This window comes from Manacus vitellinus, unplaced genomic scaffold (assembly GCF_001715985.3).
Source record: "Manacus vitellinus isolate BGI_N305 unplaced genomic scaffold, ASM171598v3 scaffold_5_pilon, whole genome shotgun sequence".
Lineage (NCBI taxonomy): Eukaryota > Metazoa > Chordata > Aves > Passeriformes > Pipridae > Manacus > Manacus vitellinus.
The window spans coordinates 20,139,173-20,158,907 of record NW_021940682.1 but is presented as its reverse complement, the minus strand read 5'-3'; the positions used below and the strand labels follow the sequence as shown (position 1 = coordinate 20,158,907).

Here is a 19,735-nt window from a genome sequence, read left to right as displayed (position 1 = left end):
GGTTTTATAAAGATGTTAAGTCTCTTTTGCTACAGGTACACTGCACACTGAAGTGTAGAGTAGAGATATTAGAGCTTCCAGGGTTTCCTAGAGTTTCCAGGGGTGGTAGCTAGATCTCTGTGATCTAATAGGTAATCCCTTACTGTAATATTAAATAGCATGATTATTCCTAGGAGAACTTTTAATCGAAGTTTTTACTTTTCATTACATTTTTCTGTAGACTAAACATTATTTCATATACAGTAAGTTAACTTAGGTGCACATAACATACATGGGTTTTTGAAAAATACCAGGAAAATTCTGTCTGAATCAACCTGTATCTGTGAATATTATATTACTTGGTGTCTAAAAATGTTCTCATTTTTAGTCGCAGATGTGTCATTTTAAAGGTTTCCTATAGGGCATTGAAAATGTAAATAGATGATTATGTTTTGGAATTATTGTAGCAGTGTCAGTGTCGTCTCCCTCCAGATCACAAACTTTTAATCTTATCTTTAGATACCATTCTTCGATGATGTAGGAGCAATGACACTTCAATATTTTGATTCATTATTTCAAAGGGATAACCTGCAGAAATCACAGTTTTTTAAAGGACTACCAAAGGTTCTGCCAAAACTACCCAAGGTATGTTTGAACGATGTCTTGAAATAACGAGTTAGAAAATATGTGAACATCTATTAGCATTCTGATTTTTGGAAGCTGGAATTTCTTTGGTATTGTACCATAGTAGACTGTCAGAATAGAGCAGTAGGAAAGAAAGGGAGATTAGAAAACAACTAGTTTGGAAATACTCCTCAGCTTTAAATAATACTTTAAATGGAAAATGGCAAATCATGCTATCAATATGTGTAAGGAACCATCATTTGCATGTCCTGTTGTAGTTCACCCCAGTTTAAAGGCAAGCTGTCTTCACTTACAAGGCTTTCCCTTTGTTTCCAGGTACTATCATAGCTCTTGGAAGTCATCTTGCTGCCTTTTCTCCCAATAAGATTGTTTCAAGTTTTTTTCATAGCAAGGCAGTACTTTAATGTTGAATAGTCTAAAGCTTCCTTCCCTTAATAGACTAAGTGCTTTATTGTGCTGACAGTGCCCAGAAATCTCAAAGGCAAATGCCTGTCATTACAGATTTCTTCTGTGTGCTGTTAGACACTATGTCTAGACTCGCTCCTTTTCCTTTTATAGTATACTTTAATTTATATAAGCCATAATGCATATGTGATAGAAAAATAGTATTAGTTTAATACCTAATGGAATAAGGGAGCTTCTCAACTGTTGCATTAAATTTCTTTAATTCTGTTTTGCACTACACAGTGCAAAATTCAGACTTCATGTTTAATACTCTCTTCTTTTTAATTTAGTAATTTTCTCCTTTGATCAGAAATGGTTACTGCTTTGAATTTGAAAATAGATGGCATGCATTTCACTTAACTTTAGGCAGCCACAGACTGACCTAATCATCTTCAGGGCATTCTTTTTTTCTTTTCCTGTCTTGAAAGTATGTTCTATGAGGGAAGTGACTGTGCCCTTGAACTGTATATTTCTGTTTATTGACTTGAAAAGCATTTAAGGATGTCTGACTCTGCAGTAGACATCCACAGTGCAAATACCTGTTTCATCAACAAAATCCTATTTAGGGAATGTACCTGGAGTTTTACTGGGAAGTATAGTATCATTATGTGTTTGATGAGTGAATGATGGGGAACAGAAAAAGGGATTATTTTCTGGGGGTGGTAGGGTCTTTTTAAAGGGTCTTTTTAAAGAAAGCATATAGAATAAAGTTTTCTTAATTCATTTATGTGGTTGAAAGTCCTTTTTTCTGTATAGTTTATTACTTTGTTGAGTTTGTTGTACAGTTTGTTGCTTTGTTGAGCTTCACAGTTGTTAAAGTCTCCAGTTATGTTTTGAATGCTAACAGAAAAGTAACCAGGGTAGCACAGTATAAATTAGCTGCAGTATACTGTGAAAATAAGACTTCAAAACTGAAAATTGTCTGTCTGCTTTTTTGTAAATATTGGGTTAACACAGAAGCTGCTGAGCTGGCACAGTGGTGACTTACTGCAGTGCAGTACAACATGAGGCATACTTGGTTTTTTGTTGTATTTTTTTTTTTCTTTTAGCGTGTTATAATTCAGCGAATTTTGCCTTGCTTGACTTCTGAATTTGTGAATCCTGATATGGTACCCTTCGTCTTGCCTAATGTTCTCTTAATTGCTGAGGAATGTACCAAAGAGGAGTATGTCAGGCTTATACTGCCTGATCTTGGTCCTGTTTTTAAGCAGCAAGAACCAATCCAGGTATGTTAATATTGTTCAGATTACAATTTTTCCCTTTGGTGGTTTTTTCTTCTGAAAATGACTAATTGTTCTATTTGCCTTTTCCAGCTTCACACATATTGCCCAACCTGTCTGTAGTTGTCCAAGCAGTCAGTCTTGATTCATGCAAAATAGATTTTTCCAGGAAATATACAAAGCCTCTGCTTTTTCAGATGAATTTTTTGAGGGTATATTTGTTAAGGAGATTAGAGAAGCAGAAAAGGAAACATTTAACATACCACTCAATTCTTGGTTTTGGTTGATTGTAGAAGGTATACTTATAAGCATTTTATCACTTATCTAGCCAATCTGAGCAAGCTGTACCCATGATTTTTATTTTTGTGTGTGTCCAGATTGCTGACATTGGGATCATGGGGTGAAAAAATTGTAACTCTAGCACTCTCTTAGAATTGCTGTTTATCCATGATAATAAGAACAGTGTTTATTTGAGGGTTGTGCACAAATTTGTGAAATTTGTTTAATTCTGTATGTCAAATGTGATATGTAAGATAATTATGCTCTTTTCACTGTAGTTTAAATGCATAAAAGTAGTAAGACACCATTGTTACTGTAAAGGAGCAAAAATTTACAGCCTTTTATCATCACCATGTGCGTGATGATTCCTGAGAATTCTGTCACTAAGTTAGGCATTGTGCCTCCACAGATGAAAGGCATGTATGCATTCCTTCCAGCTCACCTTGGTTTATTGCTTTATGCCATTATTTCCTGGTAGAGCACCTAAAGGGCAAGGTAAACATAGAAATGAACAAGTAGACTTTTTATTTCTGGGTTTCAGAAAACTGGACCAAAGAATTCTCATTATACTGAGGAGGGGGAGAAAGGGAACAACTGTGTAACTGAGAATACCTTGGAAAATTTGAACTGCTTAATACTGTTTACTTTTGGTACACTGAGGCTTTATGTTAGCTTTGTTGTTGTCTTGAAAAAAGTAAACATTTAACCAACCAAAAGTCAGTGAACATCTCATTTGTGCTGTGTCATCCTAAAAGGTAACACTATGTTTTGCTGCCTTTAACATTAGATTTGTGAGAAAGATCTTCACTGTAAAAAGTTTGTAGCAGTTTTATCAGCAGCATAATGGACACAAAAGCTGGTTTATGTCTTGAGAAATGAGGGAAGCAAAATACAAACTTGGCAAAGCTCACTCTTTATGAGCTGACCACAAGTTTTTCTGTAGCTATCTAGATACTATGTATTAAATTCTTACATTGATATTTTCAATGCTAAGTTCTACAAGGCTTATTCAACTATTATTTCTGTGGTCTTTTTAATATGGTAAAGTTTCTTTAAGTAATCTAGGTCATGTTTTCAAAATTAATTTACCGGGAATTTGAGAAAAAAATACAAAGGTTCAGAGTGCTAGAGGGTAGAATTCTAGGTCTATCTTTGTGCAAGGCAAAAAAGTTTCTGTGTGTTTGCTCCTAGAGAGGGGCAGACAGAGAATGTGCCAGTGTTTCTTCCAAATGCTGTCTTGAGATGTAGATTTTTGTGAGGGGCCTGTTGCTTAACTTTCATAGTATGCTTGGGTTAGGAAATAAACATATCATAGGGAAGCTACTGTGATTCAGTATGAAGACATTATTAGTGTTCACAATGTCTTTGTATGAGGAAATTTATAATATGAAAATTAAATATTTAGTTAAACTGCTCATTTATATCATACTCTTGGGGTTAGTGTGGAGTAACGTGTGCTGTAAATTAACATAGTAGCTTACTCTGGCATAGCTGCCCAGACAGACCCTTAATTTATAATTACAGGAATCCATGGAGAGTTAGCATAGGATGTGCTGTAAATCCATATTCTAATTCAGTCCACCACAGTGTACCCTGAGAAGTACTGGGCTCTGCACTAATAAAAGATGCGTTATTGTTTAGAGTGCAACTGCTACTACTTGCTTGTTAGATGATATGTGTGAATCTGTGACTGTAGCATCTTAGTTTCTACCTAAATAGATAAAAAGTAATGAATATGACCATAGAAGCTAAAACTAAAAGGTGTTCTTTGGAACAACATGAACTACATTCCAGTTAAACCCAGGTAGAGGGAGATAGAAATGATTCAGCTTTATCTTAGATGAAAAGCATTGACAGGCAGTGGAAAAGAGCTGAACTGCTTCTGTAAAGTCTAAATTACTGTATAGTACTTGGTTCTTATTTTAGAGGAAATTTACTAGTTGTTAAATAAGAGGTTTCATTCATATTCTTTTCAAATTTGCAAAAACAATCGAATGATATTTCTCCAAAGCTATAGATGTCACTAACATACAAACTGTAATTCCACAGCATTACAGAACTGTTAGAGAAGAACATGTGTTATGAGCACATGTAGGTTTCAAAAAGCCAAGTTTAGGACAAACAAAAATTCTATATTGAAGAAAATTATAAAATCTAACTTTAAAACTGATCTTGTCCGTCTTACCCTCTTTGTCCCAAATATGGGGATATTTCATCAGAAGCAGTTTTCTTGGAATGAATGAATGAATGATTTTGTGTGTGTGTGTGCAGTTTAGGAAATTATAAATATACAATGAGAAAACACATATTAGCTGCAGTTTAAAAATCTATTTTCCCTGTAAAGGAAGGCAAATAAATGGGGGAAGTTTGTAATTTGCTCTTGATATACTTCTATTTCTACATTTTGACGCTTCCATTTGTTTGACATATAGGCACTGATTGCTATGTATTTTTAGACTTAAAAGTTAAGTCTAATTTCCTCCTATAAAATACTTGACATTTTGCTATTAGTATGTTTACATTCAACATAATTTATCTATCTAGTCTCACCTATTTTCTAAAATGGGTCCATATATCAATGGATACTCAGTGTCACCTCTAGCAAGTTGTCTTGCCTGTCTGAGCTGAGCTATGAACCTTATGTGTTAGAGACACTCTCTGTATTTGAGACTGAACCTGGATGAGTGACTTAGAATAGTGGCTAATTTTTAAATGGCTAAGCCTGAGCAAGGTGAATCACACTATATATATGTGCTATTCTAGTGTTACTTTTTAGGTTAATGCAATGTGAGGGTTTTTTGTTTGAGATTTTTTATTTTATGATATACAATTTCCATGTGAAATAAAATAAAGGCATTTTGTGGCCATCTAGTAGTTGCAATATTGTTTTCATTACATCCCTATTTATTCTAGACACATGAAATACAGCTTTTATATGTGGAGTTGTAATCAAGTGCTTTGAGGTCAGAATTTGAGTCATAGGTTTTTGAAAGTTTAGCTTTTTCAATAGTGATGTATGTATAAAGATTTTTATGTGGGTGAATTTTAACAAAAGACCATGGAGTAAATAGAAACAAGAACTCCTTACTTAGCTATTTGGATTTGTTATTTTAGAGAGGTCAATCTAGAACATGTATATTTTGTTTGATTTGTATTTGCTCTTTTTAAAATGCAATAATATGTCAAAGTGTTTTTTGTCTTCCATGCCTTCAGGCAAGCAACATGGTAAGTGATTGCATTTACTGAGTTCTAAGAAAACTTGTGAAGTTTTTATGATATGTTACAATACACTTTAAGTTGTAAATATATGCTTCTGGAGTTAAAACTTTTGGCTTCTGAATTGTCCTTCTTTTAATAGATATTGTTAATCTTCCTGCAAAAAATGGATTTACTTCTAACCAAAACTCCACCAGATGAAATAAAGAACAGCGTTCTACCAATGGTTTATAGAGCTTTGGAAGCACCTTCAATTCAGATCCAGGTATAGTAATTGCAGCATTTATTTAAAACATTGTTTTCTCTTTTCTTTCAGCTGATGTGCCAACTTTTTGTATACTGATGTGTTTGTTCACTTGGAAAAAAAAAAGAAGATAAATCTGTGTAATATTCCTGAATATTGAAAGAGATGAGTGTTTTATTAAAGAAAATTTGGTTTTAATAAAATAAAATTTAGTTCCCTTATTTCCCAGGGGGTAACCACTTGACTGGTGTTCTAATGCTCCTATCTTAAAATCTTACTAGCCACCATAGCAAAAAGTAGGATATGCATTTATACTCCATTGCCTGTGCAGCAGAAACTATGCAGGCATGCATGCTCTTACCTGTCAGCGAGAGGTGGCTTATACTGAGGTCCTTCTGGTAAGAACATCTGTGCTGACAGTTACCTTGGAAGACCTGATTTGCTGTAAAATCATATTAATATACCTTCTGGTGACATTTTTATGTATCTGTATTTTAATTTTTCTCTTTGTTCTTTCTCTACCTTTCTCAAGTTTGTCTGTTTGGTTTTTTTTTTTTTTCCTAATCATTCTACTGGAATTAACTTCCAGTTACCCAAAAACATTCAGGGCTGGGAGGGGGAGATAAATAAACCTAAAAATATTTCCTAAAGAACGATTTGGATAATCAGATTTGACTTCTGCCTTTGCAAAGCCTTTGCAATATTATGGAGAAAGATTTTTGGTTTTTAAGTACCTGGCATGAGTTTTTTCTGCGTCAGTAGTTTAGTTACTCAGGTATTTACTTGCAACCCACTTAATATTACTGTCTCTTGTTTTTTGCTTTGGGCTGAAATTGTGTGTTTATTTTTTCTCTGTTGCTAAAATATGTTTAATGCTCTTTTATCTTTCACCCCATCATTGTATTGCTGTTGATAGTACTCATTCAAATTTGCTTGCTTTATATTAGCTTGATGTAATAAAAACTAGTTTTTATGTAAAGTTGTTTTGTGAAAATACAAGATATTCTTGCTATCCAAATATTTTATTATGACTTTATGAATGCTCTCTTTCCTAAAGACTGTTTCCAAGGTTCTGTATACATACAATGATGCTTTATTATTCTAGCTATTTTTAAGTGAGTCTGATAGATTAGGGTCAGCTTAGTTGAACATATTTCCTTAAAAGAAAAGCTTAAGAAGGCATTTCAAACTGACTTTGATATTGAGTAAAATTAGTACTAATTTTGTAATAAATGTACATGTTTCTTTTTAAACTTGTATGGAATTTTTTTTGTAGGAGCTTTGCCTAAACATAATTCCCACGTTTGCCAATTTAATAGATTACCCATCAATGAAAAATTCATTAATTCCAAGAATTAAAAATGCATGTTTGCAGACTTCTTCTCTTGCTGTGAGTATCCTAGTAATTTTATCTCTCAGTCCTCAGAATATGTTGTTACCTTTAATTACTTTGGCTTTTCTGCTGTTGTGTCTTTAAAGAAAATCCAATCAGTGTGCTCTGATTTCTTTTTTTAAATTTTGTAAAATACTTTTTACCAATGCAAAAGTGCCATTTACTTTTTTAACAATTTTTAAAGTTGTTATCTTATTGTGTTAATAATACTGTGAAAAATTTTTGAAGTGTGCTCCACAATAATATACACTGACAGTGTTTGTCATGCAGAAAAGCCAAGATTTTGTGAGCATTATGTAACTATGCATAATATACAAGTGTTTTACTTTCATGACACAAAAGGATTTTTTTAAATTTCTCTTGAATTTTCAGATATAAAGGTTGTAGTTTGAGTAGCACCTGTTTTCTTCTGGGTTTTGTAAGGTTGGGTTTTTTTTCTTGGACAAAAATATAATGAAGAGTTGGTTTAATTCTTATCATACTTCACAGGTCCGGGTAAACTCACTAGTGTGCTTAGGCAAGATTTTGGAGTACTTGGATAAATGGTTTGTACTTGATGATATTTTACCTTTTCTACAACAAATTCCATCAAAGGAACCTGCAGTGCTCATGGGAATTCTAGGTAATTAATACTTCCCACTTTCTCATCTTATGTTCTTTCATGTTGTAAATCTGAGAGCTTCCTCATCATTGATCATGTTTACATAGTGTATTTCTAAAATGACTATTTAAAACTTCCTGTTTCTGGTTCTTAAGTACGTCCCTGTTCAGTTACCTTAAGTACTGCAGGTACATCTGACACTAGTACACATATTTTTAGTCTTCAGGGCCCAGTGCAGTTCTGAGTACTCATTGCAGTTCTTGGGCTGTGACACTTTATGGACTGTGTGCTCCATGGAGCCAGAGAGGCTGTTTTCCTCAGAAGAATGTATGATCTGCCTTCTTTCAGATACTCTTTCATGTCAGATGCTATGAATGATTGTCTACAAATCTGCTGTTCTTTACTGCAGGTTTTGTTAGACTCATTTTGTTGGATGTTTAAACAAACAGCTCTGCCTTTTGCACTGAAATTGAACATGAGCTGGGTGAAGTCTCACAAAATGCCTAACAAAACCTAATGGCTTGTTTCCTCTGGAAGGGGAGACCTCACTCCCAGTTGTGCTTTTCTAGTGTCACTTGGTGCTTGCCTAACTCAGGGTGAGTGATTTTAACTATTTCAATGCACTCAAGGAGACCAGATGACCATAGAGACAGCCAAGAAAGAGGTGTAACCGCGTGGCCATGTCTGGAGGACAGTGACCATTTCTCTTACTGACAAAGAAGTATTGTCAGTAAGTTGTCAGTAAGACTGTTTGTAACAGTTGAGGTGTATCAGCAACCCTCATTAAACACTGTAATAATATGTGATGGCAGCATTATTTTGATTTGTTCAGAATCAGTAAGAAGGCTGTACTGTTTTAGAACTGTACTATTGTACTGATTTAGAACTGCCTGTTTCCCTTAATCCTTGCAGGTTTGACTTATATTTGCTGTCTAAGAAGAGGGACACTGTTTTTTACTTTAGCTGTGTTACTGCTGAATTCTACTCTGATACAGGGAATAAGTGAACCTTTGTTTGGAAATGGTGGACTGAAATCAATTTTATATACTCAGGCAGTCCTTTTCTCCAGAATCATAATACCATCTTACTCGTATGTGATACCTTCTTTGTCTTGGTGACAGCTCTGTTCTACTACCATAGAAAGTGAAGAAAGCTGCTGTGTCTTTTATGCTAATATGTTTAGCATTTGCCACAAGAGCTGGACTATTTAAGCAGAGGACTCTTCCTGTCAGAAACACTATAGAACTTGTGGCCTTAACACTGTGTCCCTCGTGCCTGTCAGTATTCTTTTTTTCAGAGATTTTAGAACAGATAAAGATTATGCATGATTTCTGATCCCAAATGTAACACAGCCAGATACTTCTAGGTAACAATATTTGTAAAATACCATCAGAGAACAGTATGATAGTTAATCCTAGCCATTTCAATGTGCCAGGAGAGAGCATATCCTTAGTTAACATAGCTTGATTTCTCAGTGGCAATTTGTCACTTTGTGGTAACTCAGTTGCACAAGATCTATTCAAAGATGCATATTCTCAGATAATTGGATAGAATAATACCTTGACTAATAACAGGTTTCATAACTGCTAAATATGACTTTGGACATCCTCTTATTCTGAACTGTAGCAAAGCCTTTTGCTGTTATAAGTTTCTGTTGTGAAGGAGTACTTTTTATGATTCTCTTGGTCATGTTTGTCCCTGCTCGCGCAGAGTGATCATTCAGATGATCAGTACATACATGAGCGTGTTACTTGGAGTTTGTTCACATTGCTTACTAAGCTTAACAATTTTTGCTATTTTGCTGTTGTATGTTAGGTATTTACAAATGTACATTTACTCACAAGAAGTTGGGAATTACCAAAGAACAGCTTGCAGGAAAAGTATTGCCCCATCTGATTCCTCTTAGTATCGAGAACAATCTTAATCTCAATCAGGTAGGAACATGACTGTTTTGCTTGCTTTTTCTTCATAATTATCAAAGAATAAATTTAAACTGTTGTCATGAGAAATTCATACATTACTGGATGTCTGTATCTGTTGTAAAAACAAACAGTACCAAAACCCTTTCAAGTTTTACTGCATTTGTATGTTTAAAGCATGTTATTTTTCAGTGTGTTTAACGGATCTGGTATAAATTTCAAAATTAATGCTATCACCTTCCAAATATCCTGCAAAAGCAGTTAGCTACTAACATAATAAGAATTCAAATTAAAATACTATGTCGCTATGAAATATTTGGAAAGGGAATACCTAGTAGGTTTATTTGTTTGTTTGAAAATTAATCTGGTAATACTCATATGTGAGGGGTTTTGTCTGCATTGTCCCTTTTTTTTTATTTAGTGGAATGTATTTTTCCCTTTTCCAATATGCACTCTGCTTGTAGTTTTGTATCTAATGCATGATAGCGAAGGTGATAAATTATTTAAAAATCTGCAGCTTATCTGACATGATATATTGTAGGTTTTATGAGGTATTACCTGTTAAGTTATATCTGTCTGAATTCCATCTCTCCAAAATCCGAACTTCTTATATATTTCTTTTCCAGTTCAATTCTTTTATTTGTGTTATAAAAGATATGCTTAACAGATTGGAGGCAGAACATAAAACAAAACTGGAACAACTTCATGTCATGCAAGAGCAACAGAAGTAAGTGTTTATGTTTACGTTAAAGAAGTAGTTTTTTTGGCAAATGTTAGAAAACTCTAGCCATAACAATAAAAAGATTAGGCAATTCTTAGTTCAGTAGTTGAGAATTACCTCAAATAAGCACAGTTGTCAAGATTTACTAGTCCTAAAATGATGATAATATTGTGATATTAGTGGATTTATAGAAAAAAATCCCTCTATACAGTTCAGGTACAGTTTATTATTTTAAGTCAATAATTTTTAATTCATTAAATTTGAAAGTTCATATTGAGCTCTACTAGTATTGTTTGATGCCTTGCTTCTATATGCTAACTTGCTTTCCTCTAGTTGCTGAGAAATAAATCATACTAAGGAAACATAAACATTGCAACCTTTTAGAAGACTGTGATGTTTTAAGATACTTAGAGCTATTTTATGGAGTCTGATGTGAGGTGAGATTTCTGAGACAAATTAACTTGGACTATCTCAAGTCTGGGTCATTCTGTTCAAAAGAAGGAACTAAGAACCACGTGAAATGGTTAGGAGACCTTTACTATTCATCATAGTAACATTTCCCAGTCTCTTAAAGGCATTATGTAAAAATGGCAGTGGTCTCATAATGAAATTTTTTTATATTAGTGATGGATGTGGTTTCAAAGTTATCTTTTTGTAATATATTCTGCACTATGTAGATCTTTGGATATAGCTAACCAAATGAGTGTGTCTGAAGAGGCAAGATCTAGTGGTACAAGCAATCAGGTAAGTAACAATATTTTATTATGTAACTTACACATAGAAATTTGAAATTTAAAATTACTTGGTTGATATTTCTGTTACCTTTATTTGCAACAGTTCAAATAATGAAGTTTTGTTTCTTTGAACTTAAACAGATCGACAAGGTATTTAATAGTAGTGGAACTGACCTTCTAACTAGTGGATCTGACAGTAAAGAGAATGAGGTGTCATCAATACAGAAGAAGGTGGGCTTTAGTTTGCTTTGCAATTCAGTTATGTCCAGCTATCTAATATAAGGCTGATATGGTTGCATAAAAGATCGTGTGTAAATATTTACCTTTTTTAAAGCTTTAATAGAAAAACTAATTACTTTTGTATGGCACATACACAGTCACATGTGCAGGTCCATTGAAAAATGTTCAAATTATATCCTTGAATTTCCATGGAAGCCTTTCCTTGAAAATAGCTGTATACAAAGTAGGCAGCAGTTAGGATTATAAATCTGTGGTCATTTTCCTTCTCCTTAATTATAGATTTCAATGAAACTTCAGCACTGGATTTAGGTAGGAAAACAAACTAGGGACCTTTCTGATAAAATTACAAAGAGAAATGAAGATAAAATGTAGAATTTCATGTAGTAGCAGAGATTAACATTCACTGTAGAGTTCAAAGTTAAGTGAAAATAAGCAGTCAGTATGGGGTTAAATACAAGAAGCAGAGAAAAACGACATGAGATAGAATAGTAAACATAAGCATAAACTATTGCAAAATTCTTTTCATACTTATAATTATGGAAGTGGCTTCCCAGAATCTGTATAATTTTCATTTCTAGTTACCTGAATCCTCTCACTAATTTTAGACTAAGGGGGAATGATTTCATTATTTTATCCTTCATTATTAACAAAAGTAAAGTTAAAATCCTGAAAAGGCTCTCGAGCAATCTTAAAATTCCCTTTCCTACTTCATGGTCAATTGCAGCTCTATATCAAGTTAGTAACCATATAAAACCAAAAACTATGAAGAACACTTTTTCTTCTGACCAATATTAAGAAGACAAAGCTAAAGTGGTTTTGTTGATATATCTCTTTTATTTCTGACTGCCCAAATTTCTTATATTTATTTGCTTTAAGTACTTTTTAGTAATGTGGTAAATGTTATGATAGATTTTGTGCTTATTCACTTTCTCTTTTATGTCTTTTTCTAAATAATTGTATTTTTCAACCATGTATTGCAATGACAGTGCTATTTATGCAATACAAATATGAATGTACAAATCACCGTTTCTTGCAACTTAGTACCTTTCCTTTTAAAGGCATCACTTACACTGGAAGAGAAGCAAAAGTTAGCTAAAGAACAAGAACAGGCACAGAAACTGAAAAGCCAGCAACCTCTTAAGCCACAAGCAACTGCAATAACACCTCCAGTGAAGCAGGTGAGAAGGAACAAACTACTGCACTGCTTCCATTGGATCTCTGATGCTTTTGGCATTTTTTCCTTCTCTGAGTCACTTCTGTTTTCTCTGGTAGTACAATGGCACAGCTGAGAAAAACTAAATTAAATTTTTGTGTCTGACGTTTGCTTCATTAGCAATATTCCAAGAGTTTCCAAGGGTATCATTATTATCAGAAGGCTATTGTTCTAGATAAGGAAAAAGGACATATTAAAATGATTTTGCTCTGAAGAGTTTATTAAGTAAATATGTAAAGGAATTTGGGATAGAAATGGGGCATGAAAGCAGATAGTCACAGTAGTACTTTGTGTGTAGTCTTAGTTGTCAAATTAAAGCTGCATAACAATTAGTTCTAAGTAGCAAAGAAAAAAACCTCATTTCTCTTGTGTATAATTACATTTTCTGCCCAATTCTATGCAGTAAATTCTAATTTCTGAAAAATTAATGTGCCAGTTCTACTGGAGCAATGCTAAAAGTGTTGCAAGAGAAGTGTTGTACAGGAAGACCATTTAACTGCATTTTATATATTTTGCAGACAAAGGACTTGACAGATACCTTGATAGATAACATGTCATCTTTGACTAGCCATCCTATCAACAAAGCTCAAGTTTCATCTGCAAACAGCTTCTCTTCTGTTCCTTCTATGGGTGTTGGAATGGGATTTTCATCACCTGTTGACAACACAAAGCGAAATATGACAAATGGACTAAATCCAAATATGGGTTTTCAGACTGCTGGATTCACTATGGGAGCAGGTCTTGCCACTCCGAATTTCTTCAGTGGTCCAAGTGCAACAGGAGCAACCAAGATGAACATTGTACCAACTGCCAGTATGCCAAATTACAGTCCTATGAATGCTGCATCTGCAGTCTCTCCACTGACACAACAAAACAGACCCCCAGATATGTCTGCTTTAGATAATCTTTTTGGTCCTCAAAAACCCAAAGTTAGCATGAAACAGTTGGCTCAACAGAAATCAAGCCAGTGGGTTAATCAGTTTGTACCACCACCAGGGTCCCCGAATGCGAGCAGTTCAGTCTTGGGACCTCAGATGAACATGATGGGACAGCCTGGCTTTGGTATACAGGGTAATCCTTTCTTTTCTCCTCAGAACTTTGCACAGCCAGCAAACACAATGACAAACAGCAGCTCAGCTAGTAATGACTTAAAAGATCTTTTTGGGTAAAACGTTTTGTTTTCTTCTTTCAAAGACTGATGAAATTTGGATCATGGGTAAGCTGATTAACATCTTTTTTTGATTAGTAAAAGCACGATTTGGGGAAACTTTCAGCCCAGCAAAGTAAAGACTTCTGCACTGGAAAAAAGGCTGATGTTGCATTCAGCTGGTACTGCAGTGGAATTGTGCAAGTGCAAATCATCTTACATGCTAAAGATTTCTGTCTCTTTACCGAAAATGAGAATGATGAATGTAGGATGTATATATACAACTGAAAAAGAAGTATATCAGAATTGTTCAGAGGTGTACTCAATCAACCCCTATGAAGTTTCATACAAAATTTTGTTTCTTAGGCTCACCAAAAATGCTTTGGGTATAATGATTCTAGTGAATGCAACCCTCCACAATTATTCGTGTTGCCTGCATTTGGCACAAACTGTCAATTTGCCATATGACAGTTTGAAAAAAGGAAATTCTTATGCTAGCCCAAAAATTTCAATAGCCATGTTATATAGAAAGAGCTCTAAACAATAACTGTGAAAGAGGCTAAGAGAGCATATTTTGACTTTCTTTTCTATCTATATAGGATAATTATAATTAATATGGTGGTAAACTACAACAAGATTCATCAGGCATAAGAAGTTTTAAAATTTTGTACAAGTTTGGGACAGGGTAAGAACACTGCTTCAAAGGTCATGCTTGTTTACAATCTCTTTTATAATGCCAGATCCTTGTTGCAAGCCCCATAGCAAAAGCAACGTACCACTTAAGCAGGATTTTAAAATACATGTGGTGACTTCATCACATTTATTATATATTTCAGTGTTTTGGCTTATTGGATACTGCTTCTAACTGATGTGTAAAAAAGAGTAATGGTAGATATGAAACCTCACAAAATGAATGTTCTCTGTAAAATTCATATATTGATTGCCACAACTGTGTAGCTAAACAGTTCTGTGTAACCAAACACACATCATATAGTTACACAGAAATATCTTGAATTAATCCATTATTTTTGGCTCAATTGAGAAGATGGAAAAGGATTGCCTTGTACAAGTTGCACATGATTGTTGAAAAAGCAGACTGCCGTAAATTGCCTTGACGAGAATGAACTATTTAATTTTGTTTTAACTCAAGTCGTTATGAAGGATAGATTGACATAAAGTGAGTTCTCAAATATGGATTTGTAAGCTCTAGAATATATGGTAAATACACAGGTATTTCAGATCCTTTTTATTGTATTGCTCTAAAGTCAATAAAGCTCTCCAGAAATCCAAATAGTAGTTTCTTCTACTTCCCAGAAGGTGTATGTTCAGCTTGCCCATGATGGAACGAATCTCTGCTCTGTCAGATACTACTGTTGAGGTTTAACTTTTTCTTTCCTAAGAATTTCAAGAGCTTTCTTACATAATATTTTGAAGACTACAGATGGCTATTTTGAGAAGGAAAGAACTAGTTACCTTTTTTATGGAAATCCTACCTGCTTTATTTTTCAAAGCCTTTCACTGAAGAACCTGTTCATTCATTTGCTGCTTAAGAAACCAAAGGGCCTTATGCTGTAAATGTGACTTGTATTTTATTATATTTCCACAGTTCCAAGCAGTAATAGCATTTAAGCATATTTCTTAAAGAATCATTTATGTATTACAGCTGCTGCCTTAGTCCTGTTATTTTACAACACCTGGGACCAATGAAGTTCTGATCTAGAAAACAATCCCTGACACATTGTAATGCTTATGTGGTGTTAGTATTCATGGTAAACATTGTAGGTTATGTTAAGAGATCTGTGTAAATTTAAGTACAATGCTAGAACTGTTAAACTATATAAGTTCATTTGCTGTTACTAGTGCTCTATATTCTCAGTCACACTAATGTCTTCTTTTATGTCAACTCTTGAAAGCTGCGTTTTGTTAAGATAACTTAAAGCAAACCTTTGAAGAATTACTTGAATCTGTAATTCTCTAAATTATTTGGAAAATGCGTTTATATTAAAAGCAACATCTCATAGGATTCTACAATATATTAGATTAATACATCTATGGCAAAGGCAGTCTTAAATGTCAGTCTCTAGATCTAGGGTTTCAGTCACTGAGCTCCCTGGACTGTGGGCTTTTCAGAACTGGATTTTAATTTAACTTTTTTGAGGGGATATTAACTGAAAATATTTGGTAAGATTTCATATAGTAGACCTAAACTGTGGGCTTGGGGTATGTGCTTTTGGCGTGGACTACACAAGAACATAATCTATTTTGTAAGAATAAAGTAAAAAAAATCCTACAAGTTCAAATTAAAGAGGCTCTTGTATGAAGTGGTAGTACAATGGAATAAGGTCTTTATCTGTCTCAAGCAATAGGTTTTTTTCCATTTATATTTGAAACATAATTTCGATTTCTTGTTTGCTGCAATCTTCAGAATGAGCAAAACAGAATAGCAACAACAAAGAAAACGGAAAAGGGTGCTTTATGAAAGTCATAACAAAATCTTCTTTAAAAATAAAAGGTAACTAGTTAAAATGAGAGAGTCAAATCCCTCTCTCATGTAGATGCTTCCTGTTCAGTTTGTCAGGAAACTGTGTGTATGTGAGGTTCTCTAATTATTTCTTCTTTATGTAGAGGAAAGAGGACTTGCAAGAGGTAAGTCACTGCAGCTGTGTAGTAGCAGCAGTACTGTACTGCTACAGTAGTTTTTAGGAAGCCTTGTCCAGATAATCTCTCCACTTGCAAGTGATTGTCCTGAGGCCCTGCAAGAGGCTGGAAGACTCATATTGTGTCCAGAGGGAATACCGTTGTTTGAGAGCAGCAGTTATACTTCACATCCAAGTTGTTGTTTTGGAAAGAGTGTGGATATTCCAGGAGCCTTCTGTGTCTGGACTTGGATGGAAAGCAGTGTTACATCTAGCTTGGCCGGAAGCAGAGGGTCTGCCTAGCCCTAATGTAAAATAAAATGGAGAACACAGGTTTGAAATAGGTATCTGATTAAGAAATTACAAATGCTGTTACTGAAATAGTAACCTGATAAAAAAAAAAGTTCTTTTTTACAATGCCTTGAACAAGACTGTAAAGTACACTAAGTTTCTGCCCTTTTTAGTCAACCTAATTTGAAGGAAAAAATGTGGAAGCCCAGCAAGTTATGAGCATGTCTTTATTCTACTGTGGAAATTAGAGCATAGTCTGGGCTGAAGTGCCCAGCCCAGATAGTTTACTTTACATTAATTTTAAAGGGGAGGTAAATAGAAGGGAGTAAGTTCCTATACTTTAATTGATTTATCTATATTGTATTCACCACAAAAGGAGAAAAGAAGTGAAAACAACTGCACATCTTACGTATGTGCATCAGTTGTGCTTTAGCTGCTCTAGTGTATGCTAAATGAACATGACTGCACCAAGACAGCAGTGTTTGCTGTATTAGAACTGTTGGTTCCATTTGGTTTTAAGTATGAAAGTCTCTGAAGTACCCTCTGAAAACTCAGAAAGCAAACTATTTTACTAGAGGGAAAGATTGTATTAAAGAAGCTTGAAAAACCTTCTCTGCTTGGGCTGGTGGAGAGGAATGTTAAAACTACTGAGTTACAGATTAATTTATAAGCCCCTAGTTCTGACTGTTTCAGGAGGTGTAATTTCAAGGATGGAGGAGGGAGCAGATTTTCTGTTCCTTTTCATCATGCAGGTGCTGTGAATAAGGCACAGAACAGCCCATGGAACCTGCTCATGCAGGAAGACAGCAGTACCAGAGTCTTTTGAAAGGTAAAAGAGTCCACCAATTATTTGGGAGATGTGGAGAAAAATTTTTTTACTGGGAACATGGGTAGTATGCCCTAGTTTGTTTTAATGAAGATACTGTGATCTCCTCTCTATGAGTAAGAAGTGTTGTGGGGTAGTTGTAGCCTACACAGGTGCTGAGGAGAAGGCTGGATTTTTGGATGTGTAGGTACACAACATTTCAAGCCTTATTCTTTAAAACTTTTCTGTTAAGTTTTGTCTTTTTAGCAACAACTGTTTCACATTTACGTGGAACCTTAATAAATACCCTGATGGCCTTTTAAAGTAAGGAAAACATATGTTAACTTTTGTATTATAACCCCTGTTGTAATGTTATTGGTGTCTGTAGATAGACAAGTCTGTGTGTAGATTATATGACTTTAGATTTTTCAGCTCAACTGCACCAAAAAAACCCAAAAATTAAATGAGAAGTTAGATTTTAATCAAATTCCATAAAGCTTCCATACAGGTTAAGAATTACATGATACTTGTGTTATCTATTATAAATGTATGTGCTTAATCTGCCTATGTCTATGTGACTTAAGCATAAAAAGAAAGTTTTTAAAACATAAGTTTATGAACACTGGATCTTGCATTGCAATGAAGTTTTTGGACTTTAGAGTGACCTTTGTTTATTGATTAGGAGTTTTCTATTGGGGATGGGTGGGGATGCTGATTTGTGCCATTTCCGATGAGAGAAATATAGGGAGGGAGAATACAGAAAAAGTACCTTGTTGTATATGTGACCCCTTTTTTGTTCTTTGTTAAGAGATATGCTGCATTTTATATATTCATTGTGAACTTTTACTCTGAAATAGCTGTGAGGAAACCTATCTGGAGAATTTCAGATGAGTTAGCTTATTTTCAAGTGAGGTCCTGCCTTGTACCTTACTTTCCATTAGGTTTTGACTGCTTTGCAAGGAGGTTACACAAGGCAGTAAAACCTTGGATTCATACAACAAATCCTCTTGCCTTCCAGGCCTCACACTTCTATCAACAGGACAAATAAGCTCTGAAGTTGTATTATCTTTATGTTCTCTGAAACAGTTCTAACTACTGTACAGATTTCTGAGATGAAGTTGTAAATCAAAATATGTTACAGTGAACTCAGGCCATGTGCAAAATATTTAATATTTGTTTACTTGTCTAATTGTACAATCTCTGTATGAGTGGCAGTTTTATGTTTTGATTGTAAAATATTAAAGTTCTCATGAGATTTATAAAGTGATGTTACTGTAGTGTCGGCTGTGATTCATAAATAGAACTGTCATAGCATGGCATTAGTGTATATCCAGTTTATTGGACATCTCTTCCAAAACAAATTTATTCTTGTATCAACTTTTAGATCAGTTACTTTAAAAATATGTAAAAGATACGGTGGCAGTTTTGAGAAGTTCACATCACTTTTTACTCTGAATTAGGTTGCCTGTGGAAATAAATGAACTTTTCATATCTTCATGTTGAAGGATATTTTTATTTAAAATTTCCATTGAATTAACTAATGGTAACTTCTGCAGAAAACTCTCACTGTATATTTAGTTTGAAATGCATCTTATCCTGCATACTTTTGAGTTCATTTCTTAGAGTCATTGCCGTCCAGACATTTGTAAAATGTCATCACATATTGCCTTCATGCAAAGAATAAAAGTCCTGGGGAAAAACTAATGCACTAGATGTCTCTAAAATTACTTTTTCTGAAGGCACGCTAAACCCATGCTGGAATCTGGGGTCCTCGTGCCACATAGTAATCTCAATTGGCATTTTCACTGCTCATTGACCCAGAAACCAGCCCTTTTTCTAAACCTGGGTTTCAAAATACACTGCTTTGTCAGATTAGTTTTCCAGCACTCTGAGGGAAGATAGTTCTCAGCTCTTTATATGGTATAAATTGATAAAGTATGAGACATCTGATCTGCTTAGAAGTATCATTGTTGGCTGGAGAGGGTGTGGGAGGAGAGAGTAAAAAAGG

The 19,735-nt window shown here is 34.5% G+C and overlaps 1 protein-coding gene across 2 annotated transcripts in view; it reads left to right on the top strand.

Moving 5' to 3' along the window:
- SCYL2 (SCY1 like pseudokinase 2) overlaps window positions 1-19,218 on the top strand; it is a 31,765-nt gene extending 12,547 nt beyond the window's left edge. Inside the window, exons 7-18 of one of the 2 annotated variants that reach the window (XM_018080595.2) lie at window positions 499-624; window positions 2,118-2,294; window positions 5,781-5,792; window positions 5,926-6,048; window positions 7,304-7,417; window positions 7,910-8,042; window positions 9,837-9,955; window positions 10,567-10,667; window positions 11,339-11,405; window positions 11,537-11,626; window positions 12,694-12,813; window positions 13,367-19,218. In XM_018080595.2, the coding sequence (XP_017936084.2) occupies window positions 499-624; window positions 2,118-2,294; window positions 5,781-5,792; window positions 5,926-6,048; window positions 7,304-7,417; window positions 7,910-8,042; window positions 9,837-9,955; window positions 10,567-10,667; window positions 11,339-11,405; window positions 11,537-11,626; window positions 12,694-12,813; window positions 13,367-14,017 (1,833 nt within the window). In that variant the 3' untranslated portion in view covers window positions 14,018-19,218. The remainder of the gene's footprint in view (window positions 1-498; window positions 625-2,117; window positions 2,295-5,780; window positions 5,793-5,925; window positions 6,049-7,303; window positions 7,418-7,909; window positions 8,043-9,836; window positions 9,956-10,566; window positions 10,668-11,338; window positions 11,406-11,536; window positions 11,627-12,693; window positions 12,814-13,366) is intronic. The other variant, XM_008920238.3, reaches the window with a different exon arrangement.
- Window positions 19,219-19,735: the final 517 nt, after the last annotated feature.